Genomic DNA, 20,484 nt, shown 5'->3' on the forward strand with positions numbered 1-20,484 from the left:
AATGGTGAGATCATGACCTGAGCCGAAGTCAGATGCTTAACCGACTGAGCCACCCAGGCACCCCTTTATTTATTTATTACAGTTTATTTTGAGAGAGAGAGCACATGCACACGAGAGCAAGTGGGGGAGGGACAGAGAGGGAGAGGGAGAGGGAGAGGGAGAGAGAGAACCCCAAGCAGGCTCCATGCTCAGCACAGAGGGGCTGATCTTACAAATCATGATTTCATGACGTGAGCCTAGATCAAGAGTCAGGCACTTAACTGGTTGAGCCACCCAGACGCCCCTTGACAATTTAATGCATATTGTTATTCACCATTCACAAAGATGCCGTAGTAGGACAATATTTATAAAGTATTCAAGAATATCTAATTAAAGCCTATTGTGCATACACATGGTATTCTAAAACATAATATTTTGCATTTGCACGTCATTGTTCATTTAATTCTCAATTCATCTCAGGGGAAGTTGAGGCAACCACAAATGTTCACAATGGAATATAATAAAGTTTCCCTTTACAATGACCTAATCACTTGTAATAATTTTTAATGAAAAATTTTATATATACAGAAGACTATTTGAAAACATACAGAACCTAATAATTGTATATGTTCTCTTTCATTATGGACACCACATTTAATTATATTTTGTCCATGGCCTTAGCCCTGGTATAGGTATTAAAACAGGCTTACAGGTTTTATAACCAAGTTTACTGTGAATATGAAAATGTCCTGTTTGCAGCCTTGGGAATTTAGTATGCCCCATAGTTGTCGTTTTGTAACTTTGCGGGGGGTGGGGTTAGAAATCATGAAAGACAAGGTATCCACTCTGTCTCTTAAGAATTTAAGACCCAGGATAAGGGTAGAAGAGGAGGAGGGAGAAAGAAGGGAAGTTAATATTTATTGTGAGCATAAATGTGCCAAGTATATTACTAGGTATCCTTGAATGTATTATTTGATCCACAGGACTATTCTGTGAGGTGTTACTATTCCCACTTTACAAATAAGGAAACAGGCTCAGAGCAATCAAGTAACTTGTTTAGAGAAGTCAATTCAATTTGAATTGAAAGCTTATATTCTTTCCGCTATCCTGGGATGCATCCTTTCCTGGATCTTTTTAGGGCCTAAGATTTAAGTGTCTCATTCAAGGAATTGATGTATAATATGTACCACTGTATATGTATCCATGCTCCTCCTCCCCATGCACCTTTAGGTTTACTGGGATTAATACGTATTATACGTTATAATGTAAATAAAACTCTAAATTTAGAACCACGGCATAGATTTGAGTCTTTCGGGTACTTTATGTCTAGTTTTCCCCAACAGAAAATAGGAATAATTACTGCCTCTTTTGCACTTCAAAGGACTGATGTGATAATTAGGGACCCAAGATTAGGCGGCAGTCACTACAAGAATAAACTACAATTCCCAAAATGCCCAAAGAGGCTGACGCCGGTCCGGGAAACAATTCCAGCTTTAGGGCAAAGGTGACCCCTCTGGGTCCCGCGGCTAAGCAGGGAGAGGCGGTCATCGCCTCTTCAATGTTGCATCCAGGGATTTGTAGTTCCCTCAAGGCCATGGCCTGCCCTCAGGGCCCGTCTCTTACTACAAGTCCCGTGATGACCCGAGGCGTGGGCAGCGCCTGCGTGTTGAAGCCGAGGGAGCGTGCGGGCGGTGCTAGTGGCGGGAGGAGTAAAGATGGCGGTGCGGGGGTCTCCGCCTTCTGCTCCCGGCTGAAGCGCTCTGAGGGAAGCGGCAGCGGCAACTGGGGCAGCAATAGCAATCCAGTGGTGGTAGTTTCAGCAGCGGCTGCTGAGGCCGGAGCAATGGCAGAATTGGAGCACCTAGGCGGGAAGCGGGCGGAGTCGGCGCGAATGCGGCGGGCTGAGCAGCTTCGGCGCTGGCGGGGCTCGCTGACAGAGCAGGAACCCGCGGAGCGACGAGGCACCGGGCGGCAGGCGCAGACTCGTCGCGGGAGCCCAAGAGTCCGCTTCGAGGACGGTGCTGTCTTCCTGGCCGCTTGCTCTAGCGGGGACACCGACGAGGTGAAAAAGCTTCTGGCAAGAGGTGCAGACATCAACACGGTCAACGTGGACGGTTTGACAGCCCTGCACCAGGTAACTCCTTTTTCGGCTTTATGGGCGTCCAGTCTCCTACCGATGAACCTGTGACCCCTGCGGGCTGCCCATGGAGAGAGTGTTAGTGTCACCGCCGAGCCCTCCCGCATGGTCCTTTGGGGCTAGTCGGTTTCATTCTTGGCCAGCTTCCTCCACTAATCAAGTCTTTTTCAGACTCCGGGGTCTCTACCTGAAGGAATAGTGTCACCCAGCTGCCTGGTCAGTGTTTGTATTTCCCTCCACCTACTTGAGTTGTCATGGTTACTGATGATTTGGTCTCCGGTGTTATCCCTATAGATTAGTCTTCTTCACTCGGTCTGGTTGGTGTGCCTGGACACCGCGGCACTGGTATAAGCATAGTCAACGTCATTTGTCTGATGCCTTCTCAGAAAATTCAGTTTTCCGTTTGTGTGACCCTATGATAGAATATCTTCGATCACTCAGAGAGCAAAGCCCTGTGCTGGGTTGAGGCAAGCAGATCTTCTGGAACCACACCTCTTGTTTTGCTGGTTTGTAATGATTCAGAAACAGTTTGTGTCTCCTACAGGCTCCTAGAACACCCCTGACCTCATTGTCGTAGGCGTCTTCTTAGGAGCATTACCTCCCTAAGAGCTTCCTATGGAGAACCAACCTACTGAATCACTTATGTTTGTTTGATACTTGTGGAATAGCCTTTTTCCTTTCTTTTTGCTTAAAGCTTTCTATAGAAATCATTTGCCCTATCTATAGCTATAGTACGTGGATTGCGGATAACTTAACAATGCTGTGCTTAGTAATGACACTTTTACTTCTCTCACCTTACGCAACAATTTTCTTACTTATGCAGTAACGTTCAATATATACTGACTGTCAGAACTAACTCCACTCTCCCTCCCCAAATGGAACTTCATCAGTTACTTTGGTGAGCTGAGAGCTGGACACCCACTCTTAGTCTTTCTTATTTCTCTTTTTCTGCTGTGTGTGCAAAGTCAACGTGTTGGCATGAGAACCCACTTCTAAATAATAATTCCGTTTTGGGTCCTACCACTTCACTGAATGTATCAGCCAATAGCTTAAAATTGTTCCTCACTGTGTTTGCAACCCTTCTCTCTCAGATGGAGGAAACTTCTTTTCATCCTATTTGTATCTGTTTTATTTTCCTGCTATCACAGTGCCCCACCTAAGGTAGCAACCAACATTTGTGTGGTCCTTTGCTGTTTAAAAATTCTTTCATATGTCTCTCCCCTATATGAATCTCAGCAGTGATTCTTGAAGTAGGTGTGGCAAGTAGTGTTGTAATTCCCATTTTACAGATGAGGAATCTGAAGCTCAGAAAATTGTTACTTGTGCAAGATTAGGAAGGAGAGAAGTTACCCTCAGGCATGGATTTTTCAGACTTAAATTCCAGAGCTTTATATATCACCTAATAAGAAGCTGAGTATAAATAAGATATATACTAAGGGGACCATATTCATTATTTTAAGTTTCCGAACTCTTTGAGAAGGTGAATTTTTATTTAGGAGGTTGAGATCTAGATTCTGGAAGGAACCATTTCATGGGTTTATAGATGATAGGGAAATAGAATCCAGTTTTCTGGTCCCTGTGTTCCTTTATTGAATCATGATTCTATCAAAGTATTTTTCTTAGTGTAACGCAGTAGCCCTGTTTCTTCTAAGATGACTCTGCTCTCTGAACCTGGTCCTTACCATACACATTTTAATAATGCCCCGAGAAAAGCACCTACTTTGACGTCACTCTGGTAGGTCTCCTTCTCATACAAGGTGACCACTTTTCTGTTCCCTTCTCCTGAGGCTGACCTTGTTGGTGCCTTTTCTTCTATCTTAACCACCATCCCAGATTGTGAAGTACAACTTCTCTCACTTAGTATGCTCTTCACATTCAGTAATCCTTTGAAATAGGAGAGGAAGGAGATGACAGCTCTGAGTCGTGTTTGGTTCTGTTTTTTAAAACACCTGCATATGTAATATTGGCATTCCTCCCTGTTTATAGGGCTGGCAATGAGTTGACTTGTATAGGTTTACTCAATAATAGACAAATTCAGCTAAAGATTAAACTGCTCGAAGATTTGAGGCCTAATAAATCTTATGTTGAGAAACAATCTCTTTGTTTGAACCAAGACAAGGGGCCTTTATTGGCTCAGGAACTCTTTCTCAAGTTAGTTTCCATAGAGTGACAGTATGTTTCTCCATGATCTGAAGAACTCTTAAGGTATAAAAGGTTATATTCAAAATGTGAGACTGGAGCTGCCAGTAGCTGAACAACTGACTCTGTGACTCTGTGACTCTGTCCTTCTGTGAAATGGAGAGTGGTACAATTATCCGAATTATTTAAAATATCCACCTGTTATATATGCACGATATGAATTATCAGGATAATTGCTTTCTTTCTCCCTTTTGTTTGGCCATGGCCTCTTGACCAACTGGGAATTACCATCTTGGCATGTTGGAAGAAACCCCCAGATGATACTGGTGGTTGACTTTTCTCCTTTCCCCACAAGGTCACAAGTAGGTGATTTACACTTCAGGTTGTGGTGCCTTGATGCTACTTTTGACTTAGAGACCTTTCTTTCTTGGCAGCCTTTGCTGAGGCCACGAGGTGCTTGAGTCAATGATAAGCTCCAGGGGGCCTATTAATAATACTTGAAATAGACTGAGGTAAGAAATAGCTCAAAGGTTAGACCTTCTCTTATGAAAGTCTTGGGGACTGATACAGACTAACTAAGCTTGGGTGAATAAATTGTATATGTTCTTAGTATCCCAGGGCAACCAGTGAAAAAGGCTTTAATCTGATCAGATAACCCTTGAAAGCATTTCTTTGCTCCCAGAGGAATTCCCATTTCATTTATTTATATACATTATAGGGCATGAAGTGTGGGTTAATAATTTTGTGCGCAGTGGTACTTCTTGAAATTTATTTTTATTTATTTATTTTGCAAGGTTGATTATTATCACCTATCTTTGTATCCTTAGTGTTATGATCTTGGGTGCTCTAAGTCTAGATATAAGCTCTTAAAACTGTATCTGCCATCTTGTTGGGCTGCTGTAAGAGACAGGTGCTTGTTTTCAGAAAGATTTTCTGGGATTTGTTAGAATGAATGCCTGCTTATTTCTTCAAAATATAGTTTATTGGGACTTATATCTGTGTTGGGTGTAGTGGATGCTAATGTCAGTCCACATAGAGACCAGAATGAGTCTATACTTGACTCAGAAACTCAGGTTGGTTTTGTAATGGTCTCAGAGTCCGAGTTTGGACCCTCAGAGTCATCCCAGACTGGAATTCAACTCCTAGTGTTTTCTGTTATTCTAGAGCTGCCCCAATCTGACCTGTAGCTTCAGGGAGATTAAAAATATCTACTTCTCGGGAAGAAAGGTGGAGATAGAAACAGATGAGAAGGGAAGGAGGAAAGGCAGAACAATTTATATTCAGAGTGAGACAGGGTTAAGCAGAAGACTAAGATGATAATGTGTTCAATTCAGTATAAAATAGTATGTATGTGTGCCAATAGGTATGGTGAAATAAAACGTGTGTGTGTGTCTGTGTGTGTGTGTGTGTTTTAAAGTAATCTCGGGGCGCCTTGGTGGCTCAGTCAAGTGTCCGACTTTGGCTTAGGTCATGATCTCACAGTTCGTGGGTTTGAGCTCTGCATCGGACTCTGCACAGATCATGTGAAGCCTGCTTGGGATTTTCTCCCTCTTTCTGCCCCTCCCTTGCTTGAGCTCTCTCTTTCTCAAAATAAATAAATAAACTTTGAAAGAAAATAAAATAAGGGGTGCCTGGGTGGCTCAGTCAGGTAAGTGTCTGACACTTGATTTCGGCTCAGGTCACCATCTCACAGTTCATGAGGTTGAGCCACACGTTGGGCTTTTTACTGACAGTGCCTGCTTGGGATTCTCTCTCTCACTCTCTCCTCCTATCCCACGTGCTCTCCCCCTCTCTCTCTCAAATAAATAAACTTAAACAAAAAACAAAAAATAAATAAAATAATCTCTATGCCCAATGTGGGGCTTGAACCCATGACCTCAGGATCAAGGGTCACGTGCTGTATGGACTGACCCAGTCAGGTGTCCCTAAAACTTGTATTCTTAACCTTTCTCTCTCTCTCTCTCTTTTTTTTTTTTTTTTTACATTTATTTTTGAGAGACAGAGAGAGACAGAGCACAAGGGGGAGAGGGGCAAAGAGAGAAGGAGACATAGAATCCAAAGCAGACTCCAGGCTCTGAGCTGTCAGCACAGGGCCTGACATGGGGCTCGAACTCATGAACTATGAGATCATGACCCGAGGTGAAGTTGGACGCTTAACTGACTGAGTCACCCAACACCCTTTAACCATTTCTCTTTTATTCCAGGTTTATTACTTATTTCACTTATAGTTCCATCTGTGAAATGACTTTGCCTTACCCTATATATTGAATTTTGCTTAGTGTCAGGACCCAAGGCAATATGGGATTAAGGAAATCTTATTGGCTACTTCATTATTGTGGATCTAGAATAGTCATCCTGAGTCATTTACTCTTCAGATTGGTTGATATGATGCATCAGGCTATGTTGGGCACCTGGCCCCTTGCCTTATGAGTATTAGTCCCAAGTTTCCATGCCATAGTGGACCTCAGAGCCAGATTTGAAAAATAGGCTTATTTTATGGTGGGGTATTTTTCCATGTTGTTTTGTTTTGGTTTGGTTTGAGTACAGATGTAAGTGACTTTTATTCATTTCCTAGCCAAGTTTTTGTTGCCCCGATCTTAAAATCCATCTTGTAGAGTAGCTGTATGCTATCATTTGGGCTTATAGAGTCTTCTCTGTGGGTATTTTTAAATAGGTAAGCTGTCAGTGTGTGTAGTTTAAGCATAATTCTGCTAAAGGTAGAAGGTTGGACAGGTTTCGTTGGTAAATTAAAACTAGGTCATTGCTTGCTTATTTTTATTTTTAAGTATTTTTTTAAATTAAAGGATATATACAGTATATACAGTATAATTCACCTTTTTTACATGTAGAGTTCTGTGAGTTGTGACAAATACATGCAGTTGTGTAACCACCGCCGCAGTCAAGATATAGAGGATTATTGTTATCCCCAAGATTTCTTTGTGCTCCTCGTAGCCAACTCCTCCTCCCACCCCCAGCCCATGGCAGTCATTCATCCATGTTCTGTTCCCATAACCACAGTGCCATATAGATGAATCATACAGCATGAAGCCTTTTGAATCTGGCTGCTTTCATTTGCTAGAACGCATTGACATCCATCCATTTTGTTGCATGTGTCAGTAGCTCAGTGGTCTTCATTGCTGAGTGGTAGTCCAGCATATATATGGAAGTACTATAGTTTGTGTATCCATTCACCAGTTGAAGGACATTTGGATTATTTCCAGTTTTGGGTAATAATGAGTGAAACTGCTAGAAGCATTTGCATTCACATTTTTGTGTGGATATGTTTCATTTCACTTTGGTTAAATTCCTAGCAGTGGGATAACTGAGTCATGTGGCAATGAACTTTAAAAGAAACTGCCAGACTTCTTAAGTGGCTTTACCATTTTGCATTCCAACTAGCAATGTATGAGTTCCAGTTGCTTCATCCTTCCTGTACTTGGTATTATCTTTTTATTTAAGCTCTTTCTAATAGTTACGTAGTGATAAGTCAGTTTTAATGACTGTAGTAATAATAGTAGTAACAGGAGCTGTAGTAGTTAGTAGTAGTTATTGTAACGCCCATTTATGTGGTATTTACTCTGAGCCAAGGACTCTTCCAAGTTCTTTTAATATATGAACTTGTGTGTAATACTTAAAACAGCTCATGAGTAAGGTATTATTATTAGTATTATTGTCTGGATTTTACAGAGATGAGGAAACTGAGACACTGCCCAGTCTGAGATAGTAAATGGCAGAGCTAGAATTTATTTGAGCCCAGGCAGTCTGACTGTAGAGTCCGTGTTCTTAACTATATGTTGCCTCTTACTGGACTAAATTGCCTCTCATTCTTAAAAAATTTAGGAAATGAAATTATAAAAAAAATTGAAAGTGATTTAAAATCAGGCTACTTGGAGTATATCTCCAATATATATCTCCAATAGTTAATATACTATTAACATTTTAGTATATTCCTTTCAGATTTCTTTTTTAACATTATATTGAGTTTATATGTATGTGTGTAAGAACGTCTTTACAAAGTTGGTATCATACATTGTCTCCTGGTTTTTTCACTTAATTTTCCTTGTAATTGTTTTCCTGTATCATTAAATATTCTTTGAAAGTAAAGTTTTTGATGTTTGAATAATATATCATCATTTGGATATGGTTTACTGTATTATCTTCCTTGTGAGAGATTTTATTAGATTGTTAATTTGTAGCTAATATTGAATACCCAATAGCAGATTGTCTGTGTGCTAAAGTGTATGTTTGTTGATAGATAGGTATAGTTTCTGCCCTCAAGGAACTCAGAGCCTGGTTTGGAGATAGATAGATAGATAGATAGATAAATAAATAAATAAACAATTAGTTTTAGAGTGATAATTTCTATGATAACAGGCAAAGATGCACTCCTAAGTGGAGGGACAAAGGAAGGCAGTCCATGATGGTGCAGCATTGTGGGCAGAGAAATAGGAGTAAATCTGGTGTGCAGGCAGAGGGGACACAGCAGGGTCCAAATGGATGCATTTGGAGAGTTAGGGAAGGGGTGAGGATAACATCCTAGAGGACTTTGAGTATCAAACACCAGACCAAGAATGCTTGATGGAGTCCTTAGCAGAAGACTTTTGTGGGTTTGAGCAGGGGAGTTAACCCAACCAAAGCAGCATTAAGGAATATGAAGCTGCATTTGGATTTCAGAATGAATGGAAGGACACAGATGAAAGAACCAGCTGAGGAGCACCTGGGTGGGTCAGTTGGTTAAGCATCCGACTCTTGGTTTTGGTTCAGGTCATGGTCTCAGAGTTCGTGAGTTCAAGTCCCATGTCGGGCTCTGCGCTGATAGCACGAAACCTGCTTGGATTCTCTCTCTCTCTCTCTCTCTCTCTCTCTTTCTCTCTCTGCCCCTTCCCCCTCCAAAATAAATAAATAAACTTAAAAAGAAAGAAAGAACCAGCAGAGAGGATGGAGATGAGAAAGGAAAGAATAATACAGTTCTAGCCTGTGAGTCTGAAAGAATTTTGTTATTCAGATGGATATAGGAGTTAGTACAGTTGTGGACCAAGGAGCTCTGAGAACATCCAAGTAGAAATACTGTATCCGTGATTCAAGACTAGTCATCACCTCCCTGTATAGGGTCCAGTCTCCTCATATTTAAAATGAGAGAGTTGGATATTAGCATAAAGGTGAGAGTCGAAGCAGTGAGTGTGGAAGACAAGAGGAGAAAATATAAAAGAGAAGAACAAAAAACACAATTAGGTGGTAGGCAGAGGATGCAGAGTTCCAATTAGAGCCATAGGAGTGTGTGGTAGGCTGACTAATGTCCCCTCAAAGATGTCTATATCCTAATCCCCATAACCTGTAAATATGTTACCTTGTATGGCAAAGGGACTTTGTAGATGTGATTAAGTTTAGGGTCTTGAAATGGGAAGATTATCTTGGATTATCCAGGTGAGTCCAATATAATCACAAGGGTCTTTCTAGGAGGGAGGCAGGCAGGAGATCAGAGTCAGTAGTAGATGCGATGATAGAAGCAAGAGACTGGAGTGATTTGAGGAAGGGGCTGTGAGCCAAGGAATGCAGGCAGCCTCTGAAAAAGGCAAGGAAATGGAGCCTCCCCTCAGAGTCTCAAGAAGGAGTTAGCCCTGCTGAAAACTTGATTTTAGCCCAGTGAGACCGAGTTCAGACTTCTGATCTGCAGGTCTGTAAGATAATAAATATGTACTGTTTTAAGCTACTAAATTAAAAAAATATTTTTTTAACGTTTGTTCATTTTTGAGAGACAGAGAGAGACAGAGCATGCGTGGGGGAGGGGCAGAGAGAGAAGGAGACACAGAATCCAAAGCAGGCTCCAGGCTCTGAGCTGTCAGCACAGAGCCCCACAAAGGCTTGAACCCACCAGTCATGAGATCATGACTTGAAGTTGGATGCTTAACCGGCAGAGCCACTCAGGTGCCCCTAAGCTACTAAATTTGTAGTAATTTGTTACACCAGCAATAGGAAACTAATACAGAGGAGAACCAAGAAAGCACAGTGATATTGAGTAGTTTCAAGGAATGGATGGTGAATAATGTGAAAGGAAATTAAGAAGAAGACCAAAACAAAACAAAACAAAAACAACAACAAAAAAACAAAAGCAAAAACTGTTGGATTTGGTCATATATAACCGTTAAAGAACAGTTTCAATAGAAGGATGTTTTTGAGGGCTTTTGTGGAGATTATATGAGGTTTTTTCATATTAAGGATAACTTAAGTTAATCTTTCTGTTGATTTTTGGAAGTAAAAAACTAGATTTGCCATCAATATGATTCTGTGAATTAGGACCCAAAATATGTGAGAAGACTCCTAAAAAGCTAGCTTTTGGCTAGTTCAAAATAATGAAAATGGTTTCATTATTTATGAGTTAAGAATATTTTAGAATATTAAATGTGATACTGGACCCCAAAGGTTATATTCCTATTACTGAAGAGCTGATTAGCTAGTTGAGATTATTTTATTTCCCAGTTCTGGTTTGGCCCATTTCCCACTCATTAGCACTGGCAGCCTTAGGGGAGCAGTAGTAGGGAGGTTAGTACCAATAAACAATTTCTTTTGCCATTTATTCTTTCACATTCATTTGTTGAATCTCTACTCGGTGCTTGACTCTGTACTTCTTGTTACTTGTTACTTAGCAATTGATACATTTTTAGAAATGAACTAGAATTTGGGGAATGCTCTCCAGGAGAGCTGGTTCCTATTATCATTTATAATAGGAAATTGGCTACCTAGTGATTTTCTATTTTAGCATTCTGGGTTTTGGGTATTTTATTCATCCGTATTTGTGATTATTTTCATCTATGCTTGTGGATTCACACACTTCTACTTAAAGATGGTGAAAAGTGGAAGTTTGAGACCTTTAATATATCTTTATGTTTTAACAGAGTAATAATCCAGATTAGCGATCTTGACCCAGAATTTTATATAGGGCAAGGAATTGAAACCTCGTTTGGATTGCTAACTAAGTTTGTTAACTTGGGGCAGGGGATGTGTTGGGGATTCCCCCCTCCCCCGCTTTTGAAGCATTATTTATTTATTTATTGAGAGTGAAAGAGAGCGGGTGTGTATAGTGAGAGAGGGGCAGAGAGAGAAGGAGAGAGAATCTTAAGCAGGCTGTATTCACACCCTGTATGAGCCTGACCTGGGGCTCCGTCTCACCATGGTGAGATCATGACCTGAGCCAAAATCAAGAGCCAGACACTTTACTGTCTGAGCCACCCAGACGCCCCTGAAATGTAATGTAAAAACTTGTTTTTTAAATCTTAGATTTTATTTATTTTATTTTCAGGAGTAGAATTTAGTGAGTCATCACTTACATATAACACCCAGTGTTCATACCAACAAGTGTCCTCCCTAATGCCCATCACCCATTTAGCCCATCCCCTGACCCAATACCCCTCCAGCAACCCTCAGTTTGTTCTCTGTATTATATTTTTTATTAAAAAAATTTTTTTTTAATGTTTATTTATTTTTGGGAGAGACATAGAGTGCGAATGGGGGAGGGGCAGGGAGAGACAGAGAGAAAGAGAGAGAGGGAGACACAGAATCTGAAGCAGGATCCAGGCTCTGAGCTGTCAGCACAGAGCCTGATGCGGGGCTCAAACTCACAGACCATGAGATCATGACCTCACCCAAAGTTTGACACTTAACTGACTGAGCCACCTAGGAGCCCCTGTTCTCTATATTTTAGAGTCTCCTATGATTTGTCTCCCTCTCTGTATTTATCTTATTTTTCCTTCCCTTCCCCTATGTTCATCTGTTTTGTTTCTTAAATTCCACATATGAGTGAAATCATGTGATATTTATTTTTCTCTGACTTATTTTCTCTTACCACAATACATTCTAGTTCCATCCACATTGTTGCAAATGGCAAGATTTCATTCTTTTTGATCGCTTAGTAATATTCCATTGTGTATATATCTATTTTTTAAGTAATCTCTGCACCCACTGTGGGGCTCAAACTCACAATCTGGAGATCAAGAGTTGCTCGCTATATCAACTGAGCTAGCCAGGCACCCCTTAAATCTTAGATTTTAGATTGTAAACAGTTTGAGTAAATTTGGGGGGCTTGAAGTTTTATCAGGCAATGATGAGTTTATATTCATTTCGTGAGTCAATTTAATTGGAAAACTGAATCCTTAGTTCTTAATATTGAAAATTGATCTGCATATGGCTTCTAATGAATATTGTAGTACATTGTAGTTATGGGATGGATTTGTGTAAAAATTTAGAAAAGATTTTGTACCTAGTATCTTAAACATTGTCATACTCTGGCAATCTTTTGGAATTATATTTAAATGCAATTTTGGGAAGGCATTTTATATTGCCATGCTCTGAATATCCATCTGTGATATATATAGTATACAACTTGGCTGTTACATGTGAATTTTTGGTCTAATGACCCACTTTCTTTTTATTTTTTAGAGAGCTTTTTAATTGGGGCAACCGGGTGGCTCAGTAAAGCGTATGACTTCAGCCCAGGTCATGGTCTCATGGTTTGTGAGTTCAAACCCCATGTTAGGCTCTGTGCTGACAGCTTGGAGCCTGCTTTGGAATCTGTGTCTCCCTCACTCTCTGCCCCTCCCCTGCTCATGCTGTGTCTCTGTCTCTCTCAAAAATAAATAAACATTAAAAAAAACCTTTTTTATTATAGATTATTTCAAAATATAAAGGTAAAGAGAATAGTATAAATGAATTCCCAAAACTTATCAACTCGGGGCATCTGAGTGGTTCAGTTGGTTAAGCATCTGTCTCTTGGTTTCAGCTCAGGTCATGATCTCATGTTTTGTGGGTTCGAGCCCCGCATCGGACTCCATGGCCTGCTTGGGATTCTTTCTCCCTCTCTCGGCCCCTCTCCCTGACTCAAAAAACAAAAGCAAAAACAAAATGAAAAAACCAAAGTTAAAAACATCAACTCATGACCAATCTTATTTCATTTATAGGTCCTTTTCTCCTTATCCCCAATATACTGGATTATTTTACATCCAGCCTCAGATATAACATACTTTTGTTTGTCAATATTTCAATATGTATATCTAAAAAATGGGAATGTAATAAAAACAATCACAATCTCTTTATCACACCTAAAAATTGAACACTTACTCCTTAAAATTATAAAATATTCAATAGTGTTTAAATTTCCCCGATGGTTCATAGATTTTTTTTTTTTACAGTTTTATTTAAATTAGGATTCACATAAGGTCTGCATTGGTTCATATGTACCTTAAGACCCTCTTAATCTATAGTTTCCTCCTCACTTTTTTCCTCTGCATCTTATTTGTTGAAAAACAGGATTGTTTGTACTATAGTTTCCCACAATCTGGATTTTGCTGACTGTATGCTTGTAGTGTTAACATGTTCGTTTGTCTCCTGTATTTTCTATAAATTGGTAATCAGATCTAGACATTTGATCTGATTCAGTTTTAAATTTTTTGGTAAAAGTACATCATGGCTGGTGGTGTATATTACCTTCAGGGGGCATATAATATCTAGTTATCTCTCTCGTTGTGGTTTAATGGCGTTGGTGGCCTAATAGAATTTTGATGTTTCCAGCCAGTCTTGACTACACCTGAATTTTAGGAATTCATTCATTCTTTTAATTATCATCACATTGTCTTGTGCTGACCCTCTAATTGGGATACCAGTGATCAAATAATGTAAATTGTGAGCATTGTGAATAAAATGGTTAATATAGGTTATAGTATATTGACTGTTGGAAGGCTTGATGTGGTACTTAGCCCATTTAGATTAGTACCCTTCATGTGTCAATATTTGTCAGTGATGATCACAATGGAGTAAGCTTTCTCTATTACCTTTTCATATCCATTTCATTAACTCTCAACTGAAGTTCCTCTTGTTTTGAAATAGTGTTCACTTTCATGGAGCACCTGGGTGGCTCCATTAGATAAGTGTCCTACTTCGGCCCAGGTCATGATCTTCCAGTTCATGAGTTCAAGCCCCGCATCCGGCTCTCTGCTGTCAGTGCAGGGCTCGCTTGGGATCCTCTTGTCTCCCTCTCTCTCTGCCCCTCTCATATTCTCACATGCTCTTTCTTTCTCTGTCTCTCTCTCTCAAAAATAAATAAAACATTAAAAAAAGTTCCAGTTCATAATGTGGTTTCTTGTCCCCTAAGATAACCACCAGCCCTTGGCTTTCATTATAAGAGAAAGCCTGAAAGCCTCCAAAGAAAATTTTAAAAAATAAAGAGAGTAAATTGGCTACACAAGAAGAGAGACTTTCTTTATAGACACCTGGCCTTATAAGGGAGAAGATAGGAAGAGAAGAGTGTCTATTTGAAGTGCATGTTTGGGGCAGTCAACGGTAGGCAAATGATGTGCTTATCTTAAAAAATGGAAGTGACATTTGGAACATTTATATGGAGATTGGGTTGGCTGACTTTGTGTTGTGCTCTTTGAGGCAGAGGAGAGATTTGCCCTTCTAATTGAAGGTGAATTTCACAGTAGGGTGTATGGTTTTATGAACTGTGTTTTATTTGTATGAACATTTCATGGAAGCAGGTTTACTTTCTTTCTGCTTCTCTGCAACATTTTTGCCAGGTTTCTTATTTTTATTAGCTATTTTAATTCATTTATTTCTTTTTTAAATCAATTGGCTTAGCTATGAGAGATGACTGTAAAGTGCCAAGGTGGATTGTGTTTGGGTCTTTTGGACACAGCTTCAGTGTTTTATGGTCACTCCTCTTGTATTGATTTTCCTCCCCATGTTTAGATTGTTTTTCTTTGACAGTAAATAGCAAGAAAAATGAGGTCAAAAGAATGACTCACTTCATTATAAATCACCAGAGGTAATGGAAAATGATTTGAAGGATGACTGAGCTGTATTCTAACTGTTGAGAAACGTTTCACCTGGTGGGGAGCTCCTGCAGCACATGGGCCCAAGTGAGAAGGCCCTTCCATTCGTGTCTCACCAAGTGCCATACTGGGCTAGTATGAGGAGAATTTTACTGCTAGAACTCCTTTTTTCTTTTTTTTTTTTAAGTTTATTTATTTTGAGAGAGAGGAGCAGGGGCAGAGAGAGAGAGGGAGAGAGAGAAGAGATCCCAAGCAGCCTTTGCACTGTCAGTGCAGAGCCTGTGGCATGGGACCCGAACCCATGAACCATGAGATCATGACCTGAGCCGGTATCAAGAGCTAGGCGCTCAACAAACTGAACTGCCCAGGCACCCCTACTGCTAGAACTCTTAAGTTCTTAGTAGATATTTAAAATAAGAAACATATTTTTGATTGCTATCAGTTTTCAGCTGAGAGTAGACTCTGATTTGCCTTATTTCAGTTCTTTCTGTGCTATAAGTCAGTCTATGACAAGATCAAGGCTCAAAGGTTTTCATAGGGAAATAACTTAGAAATATAATGACTTTTGTGTTTCTGTTTCTACTCAGTATCTAAGTTATTATTAAGAAGGCTCTTATCTTATTTATTTTTAATATCAAGAGAAGAGAAAATTCCTGTTTTGCCTATACTGCACTTCTGTGGTTTAGATCTTTAAAAATTTGCATGATCCTTTATTAATTGTTTTTGGCCAATTACTTATTGGGTCTTTCTAGATGCCAGATCCTATAGTAGATGCTGAGATACAAAGATGGCATAGTCCCTGCCCTTAGGGATTCTGCAGTTATTGGGAAACTCATAGTTTTAAAGATATGATCTGGTTCATATTGCTCCCATTTAGCATTGAATCCATTTCCCATTATCCTGTTCATAGTAAAAGTGGAAAAAGGGTATTGATCATTATCGATAATTTGCCTTTGTGTGTTTTTATTTTTTAATATTTATTTATAAATGTCTAGTTTTTGAGGGTTTTTTTTTAAGTTTATTTATTTATTTTGAGAGAGAGAGCACGAGAGCAGAGAGCACGAATTGGGGAGGGGCAGAGAGAGAGGGAGGGAGAGGGAATCCTGAGCAGACTCCTTACTGTCAGCGCAGAGCCCAACATGGGGCTTAAACTCACAAACCGTGAGATCATGACTGAAATTGCTTAGCTAACTGAGTCATCCAGGCACCCCGCCTTTGTATATTTTTAGATTATCAAATCTTTGCCCTCAGCTTTGTGTAATTCAGTCCTTATTAGCTTTCTCTAATCTAATGAACATGACCATCCTTTTAATTTAATTTAAGATCAATTCCAAGTCAATAATAATTTGCTATCTGTCCTGTGGATTTTCAAACTCTCCAGCTCCCTTTGGGCTGAAGAGTCAGCAATGGCTCCAGCTCTGGGGACTGACTCTAGGGTAAAAGACTGTTACCAGGCCACTTGAAAGCAGAGTTGCAGGACTAGCCATTATGTTTTTGTTTTGTTACAGGATTATCAAATTCGAGGACTTGGTAGCAAAAAGAACATTAGAGGACAACATCTGATCCACCTCTGTCACTTTACAAATGAGATAATCCGAGGCCTAGAAAGAAGCTAAAAGAATTCCATAAGCATGGGAGAAATAAAATATAATGAAATGTTTTATTTATAAAATGAGTGATCCAGTTTCTGCTGATACTCTTTTTTATCTGTGAAAATGTGGTTGTTTGCAACATTACTTTGGGATGACAACTTATTATTTCTCTTTTGCAGACTTCAATATAGTAGAAACCTCATGCTATAATTATTCACATTTTACATTTAATTTATTCATGTCTGTACTTATTGCTAAGTAGCATCATAGCATTAAAGCAAAATTACGTAAAGGAAAAAAACAATTCGTTAGTACAAATATTGCCCTAATATATCAACTATTTTCATTTTTCTTTATTCTTTCCCAGGCTATGTTGATTTTTACAAATATTTTATATGGTAGAACTCACAGCATGTCATAATTACAGCAAACACTGTTTACTTGAGTGTCCACGTACCAAGTGTTGCATTATGCATTTTGCTTTTTGAATTATTTTTAGGGGCGCCTGGGTGGCTCAGTCAGTTAAGCGTCCGACTTCAGCTCAGGTCACGATCTCGCGGTCCGTGAGTTCGAGCCCTGCGTCGGGCTCTGGGCTGATGGCTCAGAGCCTGGAGCCTGCTTCGGATTCTGTGTCTCCCTCTCTCTCTGCCCCTCCCCCATTCATGCTCTCTCTCTGTCTCAAAAGTAAATAAACGTTAAAAAATTTTTAAAAAATAATAAATTATTTTTACATCAACAACTCTACCACATAGGTGGTATTATTCCATTTAATAATAAGGAAGTAGAATCAGAGAAGGTAATTTGCTCTCACCTAGGTCTCATTGAATCCAGGTCTGTGTGACTCAGAAGCTTCAAGTTTTCTACCTAGGTTATGCTGCTTTTCTGATCTCCATTTAGACCTTTTGTTTATTTTTTTAAAAGTAGGCTCTACGCCCAACATGGGGCTTGAACTCATGACCCCAACATCAAGAGTCACCACTGATTGAGCCAGCCAGGCACCCCTAGACCTTTTGTTTATTTTTAAAAGGCCTCTTAGGTGCATACCATTTTGAGTTGAGGAGGGGATTTCTTTTTTGCCTTCTATTGCCCCTTTGATTTTTACATTGTCAGAATTCTATGTCTATTTTGTGAGATGATACATTGCTTCCCTACCTCTTTCATGGCATGGCATGTGCAGAAAATGACATTTGTATATAGCACACTTGGTAAACTTGGAAGACATGATAGTTTGGTATAAAAATTCATTGTATTCTCTTTAACATATCATGATAAAATCTATTAAAAATCAGACTTCGGTTAATTGTTAGCATTAAGATCCATAAATAAGAAATAGGAGTGTCTGGCTGGCTCAGTTGGTGGAGCATGTGACTCTCGATCTTGGGGTGTGAGTTCAAGCTCCATGTTGGGTGTAGAGATTACTTAAAAATAAAATCTTTAAAAAAACAATAAGAAAAGAAAATCAGTATTTAAAAAATAAATAGACCAAGAAGTAACAATCAAGAAATGAGCAAAATTAGTTATGGCTTATTTAGGAACACCTAATGATAGCAGACATATCAGTACTGATGATCTTGATCATGATGATAATTATGACACATCTATCTTCTCTCTAGTTGGAAACAGTGTGGGAAAACTGGAGCAAATTAAATTGAAAAGCAAAATATTTTATATGTGCATGCAAAACAGAACTTCACTGGTGTTGAACAGTGCAGACTAAAATTAAAATATAGTTGAAAATGATTCAATAGGAAGATCAAGGAAAGGGCTATTTTATGAAGTCACTATAGCAAGCTCTCTGGCAATGGTGTTTTATATGCCAAAATTATTATTTCTAAATTTAGGAAGTCTACAGAAGGAGCCATATAAATTAAATATAATTTTACCGATTTAAAATTTGTATTGGTTGTAAAACATTTTTTAATAACAATACAAACTTTCAGAAGATCTTTGTGTCATCTTGTAACCCATTTGTATTACAATATATGATTGGTAAGATCTGATAGAAAGCTTTTAAGATCAAATACATTAATAGCACTCAGTAAAGATTGATTATTATTATTATGTTGAGTTGGTGTAGCAAAATGGTTAAGATTATGGTTAAGATATACCTGGGTTCTAGTCCCAGCTTTGCATTTTACATCAGCTTTATGTAAGCTGTCTGAGCACAGTGCCTGATTCTCAATAGACACTTAGGTGATTTTTCCATTAGTCTTGAGATGAAGACCAAAATCTTTAATGAGACCTTGTTGCGACCCGCCAGGCACTATATGATCTGATCCCCATCACTATTTGATCTGATCCCCATGTGATCTGTATGAACTCATTTTTCTTCTTTTTCATTCCACTCCAGCCACATTGGCCTCCTTCTTGTTTCTGAAAAACTCCAGTTGCTGTTCCTGCTGAAGGGGCTTGCATCTGTGCCTTGTGCCTAGAATGTGGCTTCATCAGATAGCCACATGGCTTGCTTTTTCACTTCCTACAGATATTTACTCAGATGTTACCTTTGCAACAAAGCACTCCCTGGCCATCTATCGAAAAATTTCAGATGAACTTACCTCATTTTCTTGTTTTTAAAAATTGAGGTATATTTCACATTTAGCAAAATGCATAGATCTTAAAAATGTAGTTTGTGGGGCACCTGGGTGGCTCAGTCGGTTAAGAGTTCAGCTCTGGATTGTGGCTCAGGTCGTGACCTTGTGGTTTGTGAGTTTGAGCCCCACATTGGGCTTCATGCTGGCAGTGTGGAGCCTGCTTAGAATTCTCTGTCTCTCAAAGGAAATAAATAAACTTAACAAAATGTACAGATTGATGGTTTTTGGCAATGTATACGACCATGTAACTGTCACCCAAGTCAAGAAATAGGACATTTTCATCACCCTTGAAAAGTTCCCGTTTGAACTCTTCCCAGAGCAATCATTATTATGATTCCTATCATTCTAGGTTAGTTTGGCTCTTCTTAAAGTGGAATATGTAATATGTGCTTCTTTGTGTTTGGTTTCTTGAACATGTTTTTGAAGTTTATCCATTTTTTGTGTATCAGTAGTTCATTCTTCTTACGACTGAGCAGTACTCCATTTTGTGAATATTTCACAATTTGTTTATCTTGATATTGATTGACTTTTGGGTTCTTTCTTTCCTTCTTCCTTTCTCTTTCTCTTCCTCCTCTTCCTTCTATTATGAATAAAGCTGCTATAAATATTGTTCTACTGTATAAGTCTTTTTGTAGATATATGTTTTCCTTTCTTTTGGGTAGATACCAACAGATGAAATTGCTGGGTTGTAAAGTATATGGAATTTTAACTTTATTAACAACTTCCAGTCTTCCAATGTGGTTATACCATTTTACACTAGCACTATCCATGAATGAGAGTTCTGTTTGCTCCACCTCCTTCTTAATTTTTGATATTGTCAGTCTTTTTTGTTGTTGTGTCTTTTTAATATTAGCCATTCTAGTGTTTGTATATTGCTCTCATTGCGGTTTTAATTTGGGATGACTAATGATGTTAAACACCTTCTCATGTACTTATTTGTCATTTGGAGAGAGAGAGAGAGGTGTCTGATTCAAATATTTTACAGTTAAAAATATTTTTTGGTCTTTTTATTATTGATTTGTAGATTTGTAGGTATTCTTGATATTTTCTGGTTACAAATCCTTGGTCAGATCGGTATTGTAAATCTTTTCTTTCAATCTATGAATCTATGACTTCTTTTTCATGTTCTTAACTTTTTGTGTTTTGTTTTCATGTTATCTTTTTTTTTTAATAAATTTTTAGATTTCTAAGAAAGTTGCAAAGATAGTTCAGGAAGTTCTTGTATA

At 38.9% G+C, this 20,484-nt stretch overlaps 1 protein-coding gene across 5 annotated transcripts in view; it reads left to right on the forward strand.

Moving 5' to 3' along the window:
* The first annotated feature begins 991 nt into the window (after nucleotides 1–991).
* PPP1R12B (protein phosphatase 1 regulatory subunit 12B) overlaps nucleotides 992–20,484 on the forward strand; it is a 219,437-nt gene continuing 199,944 nt past the window's right edge. Inside the window, exon 1 of one of the 5 annotated variants that reach the window (XM_042925733.1) lies at nucleotides 992–2,113. In XM_042925733.1, coding sequence (XP_042781667.1) covers nucleotides 1,430–2,113 — 684 coding nt within the window. In that variant the 5' untranslated portion in view covers nucleotides 992–1,429. The remainder of the gene's footprint in view (nucleotides 2,114–20,484) is intronic. The other 4 variants (XM_042925735.1, XM_042925736.1, XM_042925731.1 and 1 more) reach the window with 4 other exon arrangements.

The sequence above is a fragment of the Panthera leo genome, chromosome F3 (genome assembly GCF_018350215.1).
Source record: "Panthera leo isolate Ple1 chromosome F3, P.leo_Ple1_pat1.1, whole genome shotgun sequence".
Taxonomy (NCBI): domain Eukaryota; kingdom Metazoa; phylum Chordata; class Mammalia; order Carnivora; family Felidae; genus Panthera; species Panthera leo.